This window comes from Anser brachyrhynchus (genome assembly GCF_964034855.1).
Source record: "Anser brachyrhynchus genome assembly, chromosome: 9".
Lineage (NCBI taxonomy): Eukaryota > Metazoa > Chordata > Aves > Anseriformes > Anatidae > Anser > Anser brachyrhynchus.
In genome coordinates, this window is record NC_137703.1 from 18,915,921 (window position 1) to 18,930,886 (window position 14,966).

Here is a 14,966-nt window from a genome sequence, read left to right on the forward strand (position 1 = left end):
AAAAAAAAGAAAAAAAGAATTGAAACAAACAATACCCTCCCATCTCCTTTCCATCAAAAACCTCAGAGCCCTGTAGCTGCCTGGGTCTCTGGAATTCAGCATTTAGTAAGCAGGAGGGCTGTGTGATAAAGGCACTTTGAACACAAAGGGCTCACAAAAATATTCCCTGCTGAGCATGTTCATGTATAGCACCTGTTGGGAAAAATTACAAAAGCAGCCACCAAAGAGAAGGGGAAATGGGCTCTAATTTCTTAGCTGATAATCTGTCCGCAGGTGTGGGAGTGAGTCATTCATAACTTGCCCTCATTAAACATGCTCTAGATTAAAGCTGTCCTAATTCAAAACAGTGAAGAGCCAGTCTGCAAAAGCATAATTTATCTGCCTACCACCAAATTAAATGCTTACATACAAGCGATAAACCCACACATATCACAAGCAAACTGCCAGCTTAGCAAACGTGTGGTTGATGTGTGCAGAAATGCTGATTTTTTAGCTCTGCTTCTCCAAGTGACACCAAATGGGAAGTTCACAGAGCCATTAGGAATGAACCCAGTCCTGAGAGTGAAGGCAGCACTAAGTATCAAAGCGCATTTTTAATATCGAGTTGCACTCAGATTTCTTTTCATGCTTCCAGATTCATTACAAGCTGTTGCTGAGACTCACAGCTACCCCACAGCTCTGAGAAGACAGAAGTTGTAAAGCCCTGCAGACCTTCCAGTTCTATAACCCATTTCCCAAATGTTATGAATCATGCTGGCTTCATTTCCTCTGCCACGTGATTTTGTTACAAGGTTAACCCAAGCTTTGTTTGAGTTCTACTTTTTTTGGCTTCAAATCTCATTTTCAAATGAGACAGGTAGAAAAAGAGTGTTAAGAAATTCCTTTTTTTTTTTCTCTCCAAGTCCTGCTAGTGCTACTATTCCTGTGGGAAGAGCAGAGCTTTCCTATAAAGATTAAATTACCTCCAAAGCCAGGTGGCAATCTGAAAAATGTCACCTAGAGCTACTTAGAGCTATTTTTTTCCTATATTTGCTGTCTCAACAAAGGATTGCAGTGTGTAAGGTAAAAGAGCAGCCAGTTTTTATCACAACTCAGAAGAGTGGCTCTCAGCAATTCCAGGTGAATTTCACACTCCAACCACAGGAGGTCCAGAAGTAGACTACTTGCACTCATACATATGAAGCATCCATATGATATATATATATGTATATAACTCTGTATTTAGTGGGTCAGTTTTATTGCATGGAGATAGAATTATTATTTCAGAGAATGTCATTTTATCATCGAACAATAAACTTTTTTTTCGAGTAAGTTATTTCACTTTATGTAACCATGAACATCCATTTGACACCAGTCCCCCCCAAATGACATTTGGCCAGGAGCTGAGGAGACCGGCAGCTTTGTGTCCTTTGGAGTGCTCCGCCCTTGTGCACCGTCTCCTGAAAGCAGCAATGGATTAACACTCCCATATTCCTGCTGTTCACTCTTTGCAAACACAATTACCTCTCCCCAAAGCAGAGGAAGATCTTCAGGCTCCATTAGGAAAGTGCTGCTGATGGAAAAGCCTGGGAAGCTCCATGTGTCTTGTGGGCTCAAGGGGCAGCACATTTTAAGAAAAATGTTTCCTGTCCACTATGTGACCCGCATATAAGTCACTAGTTTAGTGCTCTGTATACCTCACTCCTCTTACCAATAAGCATTTGTTTGTCAACTCCCGACCATGAATGAAACACCAGAATTGGCTAAAACTAGCACAGGCCCTTTAAATAGTTTAACAGCTGCATGTGTGTAAGTAGCTGAATCTTTCACAATCATCTGAGTACAGAACTACTGATCTCCACTATGCAAAATGTACAGAAACTGGGGGAAGAAGCCCTATTTCTATGATGGTCTTCCCTACAACTTTTCACTCCATGTCTCCTCCAGCACAAGAAATAATCTGCAGTTCAGAGGTTGCCACCACAAACCCATAAAAGCTCTCAGCTGCTTCACACCAGATAAAGGCTAGTCCGAAACCAAATCTGGCTTCAGAGACAAACTGCCCACACACACCCACATATGGGCTAGTGACTGGAAACAGTTGAGGAGTAAAACCTCTACACTCTCTCACCTTTGCTCGTCTGTATGAAGAAACACAGGGCAGTGTGTTTTGAAATAGGAAAAAAAAAAAAAAAGAGAAGAAAAGAAGGATGTGGTTATGCCATCTACAGAGTCTCTGGGTATGGTCTATAAGCAGATGCTGTCATGCTCTGTACAACAACCTGGACTGAAGCAATGCTGCTGATCTCCTTGCTAGGGTTCAGGTAAAATAATTCATATTTTAATTTATAGCAGTAAGCGAATAGTAGCACAGACTGTAGAGCACTATTTTTAATCTAGTCTGATAAATATTTATTATAAAGATCAAAAGTTAAGATCAAACGTAGTGTTATTTGTCTTAGAGCAGAAAGAAAGATTTTTAGCTTTACTGATAAGCATTAGTATATTTTGTTGCAACCAAAATCTTAGTATAAAATGGTAAGAAATTACCCAGCTACAGATGAAATATATAGCAGATGTGGGACTGACTACTTTTTATCGCACCCAGCCATCTTAGTCTTCTCCTGAGCAACCATAAAAGAATAATTTATATATAACATGAATACTAATGTAGAAGACAGAAACAAAGTCTGTGTCATAGCAGTGACATTACTTGGTTTGAATCAATTAGAAGGGTAATTATGGTAAATGCTGTAAAAGTCCCTGCTTGAAGCTGTGACCTGATTTTTCCTCATTTCTCTTTTGTATTGTAGCTAGATTAAAAATGATTGGTTTGCTGTGTTCTGTCATACGATTAACATTTCCTTATTATTAAAGCTACACCTACACTTAGAGTAAGTTATAGATTTTATGATGAGGATGTTCCTGCCAATGAAGCTCTCCAGGATAACCATATACTTAATCCATCATTCTCAACTTGTACTACCATCGAGATTTGTGGGAATCCCAGGCTGGAGCGAGACGAACTCAGATCTGAGCTACAAAAAGAAAACGACTCATGCAGCCCGCTGTGTTGCACAAAATTCAGCAAAGCTGATACTATAAAATCTTGGTATTCCATTTCCTAGGTCAGTACATTTGCTGCTAGCTTAACCACTAGCTTCTGCTCGTTGGTAAACCATTAATTTTTAACTAGTCTGTAAGAAGTGCAAAATCCTCACTCGATAGGAAGAATTGAGAACAAACGGCGCAGTGACGGCACTGGGTCTGCACCAGCTAACACTCCCTTCCTTTAGCAGTGCTAAGCACAGGCTCTACTCTAACATTATCTTTTGACTTCTAGAAGCTGTCTGAAACAATCCTAGAGCTGCAGGCAATTTCTTCAGGAAGCTCTTGGAGGACAGAGGAGCTTTCTTCGGAAGACTGGAAAAGAGCAAACACGCTGCCTGTCTCTTAAAAAGGTGGAAAGGGAGAAGTTGGGAAATGGTAGATCACTAAGGCTGCCTTCAGTATTTGGAAAAATATTTGAATCACGCACTGAAGAATCTGTTGCAAGCACCCAGAAGACAACTCAGCAGTAAGTATCGATTCACACAGATTTGTCTGAGAATAACTGAAATTGAAGTAATTTGACTTTCTTCTGTCACAGACAGACAGCACTGGGGGACGGTGTGGGAGGGGGAAGCAGGCTTCAAACACTATCTCTAAAGAAATTCTCATAAGCAGATGAAGGAAACATAATCTGTATGAAACTTCTACAGAATGAGTAAGCAACATGCCGGTACCCACTGAGGACTTAATCAGTCTGTTGTACAGGAAAGATGTGTGAAGTACAGTCCAGTATCTTTCAGGTTCGGTATTTTTGTTAATAATTTGGTCAATATGATAAAGATGATGCTTATTAAATGACTGCAAGCTGTCAATGAAAATGATTATTCAGATAACCTTGGGCAGACGTATTACTTCACACGGATAGTTTTCAAACGATTCTCTTGGCTTACTCATAACATGAAATTTGAGTATGAGGTGGGCGAAAGGATTAAAAATATCAAGCTTTTGAGAATCAGGAACTCCAGGTAGATACTTGAAATTACCACTTTAAAGGCTGGCTAACATCTTCCTGAAACTAACCATTTTCGAGAGCAATGCTATCTGTACTTTTGTACTAATGAATTCTAAAGAAAAAGCATTCGGTGAGACAGAAACCTGGTAGGAGTAGAATCAAAACTCATACTTTTAAGAGACACCACGAACAATTTTCTGGTATATTTATGTAGCACATGAAGTGTTGGATCAACAGGTGTTGTCACTCCCCCAAAATGTTTCATGTCATCAGATTTTTCCCCAGCTAAATGGGTTCTCCAGCTCACAGGAGACACATGCTCGCACAGCAGCATGACACCCCTATCTCCGCTTACCTGTTCTGGCCCCAGGTGACAGCAGCCTCTCTCTCTGACATTCCCCGGTATACATGGCTTCGATACATCTCCACCTTTAGCAGAGTTGTCTCACTTCTCATGTACCATGATCACAGGATTTTCTCAGTAGCTCCCTCACATTGCTGGCTCAAAGGGATTGACTCAATCTCAGGTTGACTAACAAACCAAGGTTTTCTTTTTGTTCTCATTTCCGACATAAATCCACTGCTAACAATCGTATTTCCTTTTGCTGTTTCCTGAGGTTAGAGGAAAGCTGCTGTTTCCTCAGGTATCTGGAGGTGCCAGCTGGATCTAGCCCCATAATCAACAGCACCTCCCTGCTTCATCCTACCCGCAGGTCACACTCGTGCCTGCAGTGGGGTCACCAGGGGAGACACTGCCAAGGACTAGCATGCCTGAATTTGTGCATCCCCCTGGTAACCCTTACTCGCCTCTCTGTTGTCCTCACCAGCCTTCTAGTAACCATTTCCTCGCAAACTTAGCAGCCCTTGTTCAAATATCCCCAGTTTTTCTATTGCCATTGTTATTTCTAGTGCACTTCACTAAAGTGTGAGTGCCCTCAACTTTTAGCTTTTTCCATGTCTGAAAAAGCAGACACTTCACCAAAGAAGTTAATGGTCTGGCAAGATCTGTCCAAGCCTTATTTAGTTTACCATGTTTTCAGTTATTTTATTTATTTATTTATTTAAAAATCTGTAGAAAGCTTTGACCTAGCAGTTACAGAATGACTTTAATCAGGTTTGCCCCTGTTTCCTTCAACAGATAGGCTAGACTGATCTTTTTCCAGATACATCAATAATATACTCCATAACTCCTGGGTTGGAAGTTCAGCTTTATGTGCCAGTTCTTTCAGTACTTTGAGCTGGAAATAATCTTATTTCCCCAACGTAAGCATGTTAAGCTCTGAATACATTCTCTGTTCAGATGCAGAGATATTTCCAGATTATCCATTTCAGATATTTCCATTATCCCCCACTGATTGCTGTAAACCACCCCACCTCTGAACTCCAGCACAGTATCAACATCTGCCTGGAAAGCAGAGGTATAAGATTTGGCAAAGCCCACGGCCATTTCCTCAGTTAGTATTTAGCTGATTTTCTTGCTCCCCATTTCTCTCTCTTTGTATTTCAGACATGTAAACAAAAGTTCTCCCAACAACTGTTTTTTTGGTTTCTTCAGAAAAATCCAGCTCCATTTGGAAGTGCTTATCAGCTACCTGTCACTTTCTGCCCTCCAAAGGAGAGAATCCTCACTTGATCAAGTTCATCTTAAAAACCCCTTACTTACTCCTAAAATTTCTTTTGAGCTACTTGGTTAGCTGAGCTGGAGTGGAAACCTTAACTGCCAATTTTTTGTCCTTCATTTAGAATTATTTGTGATTCTATTAAAGAGATTATGAAAAACACATTTAGGGCATAGTTTGTTAAAGCATATGTATATTTTTAAAGAATGATAATACTTATTTCCACATAAATTATACTTTTTAAAGAAGTATTATTAAGATGCAATGCCTTTCATTTGCTACTTTTGCCAGATTATCTGAGATCATCGACTACAAATTAAAATACTTGTAAACCCCCAAATTGACCAATGCTGAAAGTTAAACACAAGCTAGAACATGTGCTTACTCAATTCGTACCTAGACAAAAGAAGTAGCGAGATGTATTGAGGCATTAACTGGGGAACTCACACATTTCCAACCCGTTTTCTGTGTGGTTTAGGGGAGAAATGACCAACGACAGTGTGGAATGCGACTTTAAAGTCATCGACAAGTTAGCAGTCACCATCCAGTTTGGGATCTCCATCCCCACCTTCATTCTCGGCTTGCCTCTCAACGTCCTAGCCCTCTCCATATTCTGCCGCTTTTGGAGCAGACAGACCAAAACCTCAGTCTACATGATCAATCTTGCACTTGCAGATATCCTGCTGCTTCTCTCACTCCCGCTTAAACTGTACTACTCTACTAAAGAAGCACCTGGACTCCTGTGTGCCTTTATCCAGTCTCTGTACTTTGTCAATACGTACGGCAGTATCTTCATCATTGTCTGCATTACTATTGACAGATATATCTGCATAAAGCACCCGTTTGAAGGTCGGGCTAACCAATCCCCCAAGTGGGCAATCTTGGTTTGCTGCTTCATCTGGGCAGTAACTTGGCTTTGCAGCAGCCCAATGTATGTGTTTCAGGAGAAGGATGAATTACTTTGTTTTCACAACATGTCAAAACAGGCCTGGAGCATTCCCTATATTGTTTCTGTGGAGATCTTTGGATTTCTGATCCCACTCTCAGTGATAATTTTCTGCTCTGGCCAAAACATCTGGATTCTTCTGAATCACAAAAACCGTGCTAAAAAGAAAGCAGAAGACAGAGGCTCCTTACTAGTAATTATCATCAACCTTGTGGTGTTTTTGGTGTGTTTCACACCTGTCCATCTTGCGATCTGCCTACAGTGCCTGGTGAGACAGCACGTGATAGTGGACTGCAGTCTGAAACAAAAAATCAGCCTCTTCATTCAAGTGTCAATGATGTTTGCCAACCTGAACTGCTGTCTCGATACCATCTTCTATTACTTCGCCGTAAGAGAATTTCGTGAGAAAACACACCTGAAAAAAATTATTGAACTATGTCCTGTCTTTAAGCCTTGTGCCACATGATGGGACTTCCTGCAGTGGAAGAATGCCTCTTCCCTACCTGCCACTTGCCTTGCAAGGGGGACACTGACAGCATTATTCTAGACATAGCAGTAAGGTCGCCTTGGCCATTGCAAGGAGGCTGCAGGACTGAGAAGGACATTTTTTTTCTCATGAATGTGAATATTTTTCTTCCCTTAAGATGAAAGGAAGAATGCTGGAAAAAAGAATCTGCATTAGGAAAGCAACAGTGATGCCAAAAGAAGCATTAGCATTGATGCTACCTACTGAATGTGAAAGGTTTGCCAGAGGAAAACTACCCAGACCACTGGAATGCCCCTTAAAATCAGCCTTCGTCACAGCTGTAACAGTTTTCCTTTTGCCAATGTGATCAGAAACTTTTTTTGCTAAGGGCCAGTCAAACACAGAAATAACTATTTAAAACCTTCTTGCTAACTTAGAAGGTAACTAAGAGTTTAAAGGAAAGTATCTGGCCAAAGTCCGGCTCTGCTCTTTCCTTCAGTTAACCTTACAGAAGGTCTCTGTCAGAACTCATTTGCTTTGGACAGCTTGGCTGGCCTGCAATAACACAGAGCCACCCCTCCCATAAGCATTATACACCAGCTGGGGCTGTTACGCAGGACAGCAGCCCCTGCTTTTCCACAGAGGACAGCTTACCTGGTATACAACCCTGTATCTTGGGTAACAGTAACGAGCAACAAACATTTCTGATTATCTTTGCTGAGGAATCAGAATGGTTCTTGCAATTTTAAAATTTAAATTTCTCCTGCCATTTCAGAACTGGTTTTGCACATGAAAAACAAAAGAATCCCTTCACATAGTGCATTTAGTGAAAGGTTGTACATGAACTGTAGGTGATCATCACTGTATTTCTGCCAAAGATATAACAAGATACATGTATGAAATTCTTCTGTCTTCTTTCTTGGAAAAGAGGAATCAGGGAAGCAAGCACAGCATCATGGAAATATAGTTTGGAAGCACTTGTCTGATGTACTCCTGGCTCACAGATGAAAGACTGGATCAACTCTGTGCCTCTCATTCCTCGAGGAAGCCCTCCTAGCCTGTGCTTTGTATTTCACAAAATGTCTCTGGATGTGCCTTAACCATCCCCAGTCAGCCCTTCGGGTATATCACCACCCTTGGGCCATTTGTAAGTTTGGCTCTAAGCTGAAACTAAAGGCTTCCTTCTTGCAATTTAAGCCTGCCATTTCTTGTGCCATTATATTGCCATGGCTCCTGCTCTTACCCAGATGCACTTTCACATCAAGAAACCCATTTTTGTCTCTTTATAAAACAGCTGTAAAAATGTTTAAAATTGCTTGAAATGAGGTCTTCATTCTAGGGCAGATGTTCACTTTATTCAAAATGTGAAAAGAAAGCAACTTCTGTCTCATGCAAGTTAAAAAGACGTGGGGTTAGTTTTGAAAATACAATCTTCAGTCAATTGATTTCTTGAATAAATGACTGATGGTGCAAGTGGACAGCTGTACACGCCTAATACTGGACTTAATGTGGAAGTGTTTTAAAACCTGTTAGTACTAAAAGTATTAACACAGCTGAGGCATGAAATTTGCTCAGACACAAGGGTTTTTGTCATCACTTTTGCCATTATCTGCAGATGTGCAGGAGGAAGAGGTTTACAAAACAGTAGGTGTTCAAAACATTATTTGCTACTGCCTCGGTCATTCAGGAACTTGCAACCTGCAACCTTTTCAATATGAGTTAGCCTGTTTTGTAGCTTTCACATTACTTTGCATATGAAATGTGTGTGTTGGAAAGAACATGTTCTACTTAATAAACTGTATACGTGAAGTGTATGATATAAAAATACATTTTAATTCCCCAGTCTGACAGCAGTGTATGATTCTTATCTCCCAATTCCATCTTTTTTTTTTTTTTTTTTTTTTTTTTTTTTAACTATTTGCTCCTTAAAACAGCTCCAAGACTTAGTTGGGGATTTTCTTTCTCAGAAAACACTTCAGGTTCATAACTATGGTAGCAAAGAACAACTGAATTACCAGAAATAATCAGGAAAGAAAAAAAAAAAGTAAAAACAGGAAAGACAATCCCATCCTGAAGTTTAGATTATTTAAAAAAAAATTCTGAGGAAACCCTCTACATAAATTCTTGGTAATACCCCTGCCAAATCTCCTACAATAATTCCTCCAAAATGCATTGAGTTCTCTCTTTTTATGACTAGCCAATTATCTGAAAATTTACTTTGCCATTAGTGCAATTTGTGACTGCAAAAACACAGCACTTTAAGGTACAAAGTGAAACACAGGTCTTCTTTCTCATTTAAAGCTTTCCACACACATGCAATGGGTGATGACAGAGCGCACCTTCTCCTCCAGTGTGGACAACACTAAATCCGTGGTGTGTCTGAGATGGCAAGAGGTAGAGCCTCACTCCAGTGTGACCCTATAAGCTCCAACAAGCCTCTAAACTGCAGGACAGGGGAACAGAAATGTCCTGAAGTGCAGCAAGGAGAAATCCAAAGTACAGCACCCGGGGTAGGACAATCCCATGGGTCAGCACAGGCTGGGAAAGTAGGGCCGGTGTAGGTGTACTTCCAGAAGGGTGATGGTGGGCACCAGGCTCAGTACAACCCAGTGGTGCCCTCTCGGTAAGTATGATAAAAGAGATACCAGGACTCACTAAAAATGTGGTTAGTGCAAAACCAATAAAGTTATCGTCATCCTCTATTCAGGCTGATGAGACTACACTGGAATAGGATGTCCAGCTCTGGGCTTTCCAATTCAAGAGAGACGGGAAGAAACTGGAGATGTTCAAGCAGGTGTTTTGCAGGATGGTTGGGTGTGTGGGGCACAGGTCAAGGGTTGGTTTCATGCAGAATGCTGGAAGGTAGTGATAGAGGTGATGGAGCCGAGTGCTGCCCATTGTTCCCAGCAACACAGAAAGGAGTAAAGGCCCTTGATTCAGGTTCAGTATTTCAAAAAACTTCTTCATTAAGAGGGCAATGCTTCTCTACTGAGCTGTATGATAACCACCCACAGACATTTCCAAGACGTAGTCAAAGTTCATAACTGAACAGATTTAATCTAGTGCTGGAGAAACACCTGCTTTGATAAAGAAGCTGGCTCCAGAGGTCCCTTCCCTTCCAACCACTCTGACTTTCAGCAAACACAAGTTTATTTTTTTCCCATCCAAGACAAAAAGCTGCCTCTCGGTGCTGCTAATGCTATGGCACTGGTTGCCAGTAGCTCTACAACTATAGCTGTGTGTCAGAAGCACAGCACAAGACTGAGGAAAGGCACTAACTTCCTAAAAACAACCATGCAGCAGTAACTGTGACATATCACACAAAGTTAGGACAACTGACATGAGGACAATGAAGCAGTACTGTCTTCTTCTGCCTATTTGTCACTAAGCACTTGGAAAAGATAATTTTATTATCTTAAAAGGAATAAGTCTGCAGTCCCCACAGAGGAAAAGTATGGAGGGACTCCTATAGATGTAGGCCAGGGGGAAGTTTGATTTGCCAGGGCTAGAGAGACAGCGCTCGCTCATGCCCAGTCAGCGTAGAGACGTAGCACATGCAGGCAAGGAGAGACTTCCATTTACAGAAAGAAATCAATTTCATTTTCTCCGTGAGGGTAACAGAGGTCTGTTTATGAAAATTATCTGTAAGAACAGGGAGTGATGGGACCCACCATGTACCTCTATACTGGTCAACAAGTTCAGTCTGCTTATGCCATGCACAGTAGAAAACTCAAAGAATAGAACCTGGAAATTAGATTGGGCTACTGTCCTTTTTACCACCACCAGTGCCACTTTGTTGGCCAGAAGTGATTTTATATATAACTCCATTTGTATAAATTTTGCTTGTTATATTTGTAAATGAGAGCAGCCTAAGCATACTTGAAATTTCTGAAGGAAGAGAAAGAAGGAAGAAAGCCCAGCTGTGCTGGTTTTACAGAGCTACTACAGTTGTCAAATATTCTAGCACAAGAAGCACAGACCTTTTCAGTAAGAAGGTGTCACTTTCAATTCACCATGTTTCAAGATGAATTTATGTTTCAATAATATATTTAAATTCTGTCCTTGACCTCCAGCTAATACTACGCTTCTTTTGAAATCAGAATTTTGCATATAGGCTCCTCTAAGAAATTTACTGTTAATTCAGGAGAACCTCCAGTTGGTTGTATTTTTATACCAGGGACAACAGCAATCAAGAACACAAAAATCACAACTTGAGACAGCACGGAACACTTTTGATGATGAATAAAACTGAAAAACATTTGACATTTTAAAAACAACAACAAAAGCCTTCCTGACTAAAAACACAAGTTCACAATTTCAGTCTTCAGACAGCATGACAGAAGAGATTTCTTCTCTCTCACTGTTATTTCTAATACACAGAAAAATGATAAGAACCTGAATATGATCCCCTCACATACCCAGGTCTTCTCGCAGGGACTCAGTTTTACTGTAAGGTTAAAGAAGCATTGTCCTAGTGGAAGAGAAAAAATGGGTGTTTTGCTAATCAAATCACCCATTAAAAATACTTTTAAAAATGACATTTTAAGTTCTGCTGTCTTCTGTGAATTGAACAGAAGTTGATGCAATTAATCTTAAAAAGCTTCTTTCAGAACACCCAGGTGAGAATATTCACAAAAAAACAATTCTGTTTTTATCCAGTCAAGTGCCCAATGGATACACTCACAAATAGTAGGCAGAATTAACCAAGGTATTACCTATGGTGATTTCTCATACAATGCAGGTTAAAAACGAAAAATAGACCTTACAACCCCCAACGCCCAGTAATTTGAAATGAATTTTGAAAGGTATAATATTTAAATTACCTAACTCATCATAGGACAGGTTATTGGAATTTACTCCTGATATAAACCTCACTAGTGAAGAGAATATACTCCCTGGCAAACTAACCAAGCTATCCAAATAGGAAATTGTATCAGCCTAAATGAATTAATAAACAAATAAAACAAAACCCTCCAATTCATTTAACCCAATAAATTTATGGTTTTACCTGCCAGCAACTGGATCCCATTACACTGCCTTCTATACCCTATCAAATTTTCTTAATACTCTCACAAAACTCAAGTATCATGCCCACTTTGACTTCACAAGGCCTTCTTAACCATCCATGGTTGACATTTATCCTTTGAACTGCAGTGCTGCTTGACTAACATGTGGGCAGGGCAGTATTTACCTCCTACATGGTACCTCTGCTATCTATCATGGTTCTGGAATCCCAAGAAAGGTTTGATTTGGTGAGACTAATGCCAGGATTGCCTACCTCAACAAGCAAACAAGTCAATGCTGACAAAGGCATCCCATTTAGATTTGTTTGGCAATACTCAAGTAAACTATTTTTACATTTCTTTCATATGGATTAGCATACTCCTATGCAAGGACTTACTTGGAAACAGAATATCATAAAAGATAAGGAAGCCTCTGCATGTCCAGTTAATGCTCATACTTCCATTGGCTAAACACATGACCCTTTTTTTCCACTCTTCTTCTTTTCAGAAATAATTATTATTTCCCTCACGTCTCCCAGTGACAGCAGCTCATCCAGTACAACTACCCTAAATGCTGTTTTTCTACCAAGTCTCTTAATACCATCAAATAAAAGAGCCACTGTACCAATGCTTTGCTTTCACCCCCTTTCACGCATGTGACTCTCAGGCTGCTCCCATCAGTTCTTACCTGTAGTTCAGAGGGACAGGAAAGAAAGTTCTCCTCTTTCTGTGTTTGCCAGCATCTCCTGCAGAGCCCATCCAAGATGCCTCCTTCAGCAGCCCCTGGGCTCAGCACCCACCCTTTTGCAGCAGTGCTCCTCTTGGGCCTGGGGACACCTCCAGCAGCATCTCCAGCTGGGCCAAACCCCACAGGTGGTCACAACACAGGATAGGGCTCGCGGCCCTTTAGGGTATTTTTATCAATGTCAGGTTACTCCACCAACATCCTATAATTACCATTTGCTGAATGGTGAATGTGACCTCCAAGCTGTATTTGGTAGACTCATACAGCAATTGAAAAACCATAAAGCATCAAAGTAGATGGAAAAGGGGGGAAGGGGGGAAAGGAACATCTGGTTTTCCCCAGACTTTTCCTGTTCCTTTGCCTGGTGGATTACGTTATCTTAAATTTCCCAGGCCTACTTGACAGCCAAACTTTAGATCAGTGCCACTTCACTAACTTTTAATGTTATAAAAGTATATATAATATTGGACTTTTAAAAAAGTATTATTGCTCTGAAAGTTCCTTTGAAATTACATGCCTAAACAATTTTTAACAACAACAAATTTTGCTGTGAGTTCTGCTGGTTTAATAGAAAATATAAGATCTAGCATGAAAAAAAAAATTTTTACAGCTTTCAAAAAACTGCCTGCACGATACCACAATTTGCAAGCTAAGCTGGAAGGCACCTGAGGGAGGATCCAAGCCTACAGCAAAGCACGGACAGTCTCCTGCCTCCTAGCAGGAGGCGGTGGTGGGCACAGGTGGACACACACCCTACAGGGGCATTCCAGCATTGTTTCATTCAGATAAAATATGTTAGTTAAAAAAAAAAAAAAAACCATAAACCAGAAGAGCTTTTTCCATGTGAGAATAGTCAGCCACCATTCTTCTCACAAATAAAATCTAATATTCTTAAATCATGTCACTCTAGCAGTTTATCCCATCAAGTAACTCGAAGTGTTCAGAAGTCTGCAAAGCGAGACGCCATCCCCCTGTCTAAAGCAGCCTACAGATCACAAAATGATGTTGAAACTGGTTTGAAGACTGAAACTGATCTTCAGACAGATAGCATTCCTCAACCTCACATTTTTGTGTGCTGCTCTTCTAAGTGATACTTCATTTGGTCTCCTGCACCACAACTTAAGCTGCCCCAAACACATGCGACACCACAACTTGGCCTGTCCAAAATGCACGCAGAGGAGAAAAGAGGAACAGAAGCTACAGTTCTCAAAGGTACACGGACTTCTGCCTCTCCCATCAAGATCGTTTTGAAGGCTCCCCCCGCCCCTCGCCTCACTTTCAGAGCATTTTCCATTTTAGACAAATTCCTTCCTACGAAGTTTGGGCACGCTCTCCGTCCTCCCACCCAAATGCGAGGAGAGGAGCTGCAGAGATATGTCCTTTGAGGAGCTGGTGAGTCCACAGGAGGAGACGTAGAGCAGAGAGCCCACTAGCCCTGAGTCCAAACCTCTCGCCTCCCGAGGTGACTCTGGCAGTGCTGCGCTGCCACGAGAGCCTGCAGGGATCTGTTCAGCACCAGAGCCACAAATCGCTTGGGCACGATAGGACCTTGGCTGCCGAGCACCAAAAGGAACATCAGTTTTCCAAGGGGAACTACCATTAAATACAAAGAGGGGCAGAAACATGCTTGCCCTGAACAAATCAAAGAGAAATGTGCCTGCCTGTGTTATTCACACAACACTAAGGATGGGAAAGCTGGTTTGATTAAATATCGAATTGGTATGCTTGCTAAGCATGTAGAGAAACACCAGGACAGGCCACATGCACGAGCTTTGCTCTGGCTGCACTCCCAGCACCACCAAAATGCAGAGCGTGGGGACAACAGCTCAAAGGCTCCATCAGCCAAAGGTGAAGCAGCTCCTTCACAAACCCTATAAGAAAGTGTCTCTGTCGGGGGAAGGAAAGCCCAGAGGAAGAAGAAAAGAGGATGCTGCAATACGCAGCGGAAAGTGGCTATCGCAGTGGGTGAGCTGCGACTGCTGCCGTTTGCCAGGGGAAGGGCCTGCCTGCAGCCACCAGCACGGGGGGGACACCAGGAGGGGTGTGCAGGGGCCGGGGCTTCCTTCGGCTGCAGTGACTGCTTCTGAAAGCAGCTGGAACTAGTTCTGCCGTGAAGGTGTGTGACAGCGCATTTCCTACAGCTGG

At 41.5% G+C, this 14,966-nt stretch overlaps 1 protein-coding gene and 1 long non-coding RNA gene across 4 annotated transcripts in view; one reads left to right on the forward strand and one right to left on the reverse strand.

Moving 5' to 3' along the window:
- LOC308200075 overlaps positions 1–14,966 on the reverse strand; it is a 66,130-nt gene that overhangs the window by 33,651 nt on the left and 17,513 nt on the right. The gene's annotated exons all lie outside the window — the stretch shown is intronic.
- Positions 597–9,216, forward strand: GPR55 (G protein-coupled receptor 55). 3 transcript variants are annotated; one of them, XM_080605161.1, is made up of 3 exons: positions 597–2,303; positions 3,323–3,556; positions 6,140–9,216. In XM_080605161.1, exon 3 carries the CDS (start codon positions 6,147–6,149, stop codon positions 7,071–7,073), a length of 927 nt encoding a protein of 308 aa, XP_080461287.1. In that variant the 5' UTR covers positions 597–2,303; positions 3,323–3,556; positions 6,140–6,146; the 3' UTR covers positions 7,074–9,216. The 3 variants fall into 3 exon arrangements, with proteins under 3 accessions (XP_080461287.1, XP_080461289.1, XP_080461288.1); XM_080605163.1 differs by having other exon boundaries at positions 3,326–3,556; XM_080605162.1 differs by lacking the exon at positions 597–2,303 and adding an exon at positions 2,324–3,107.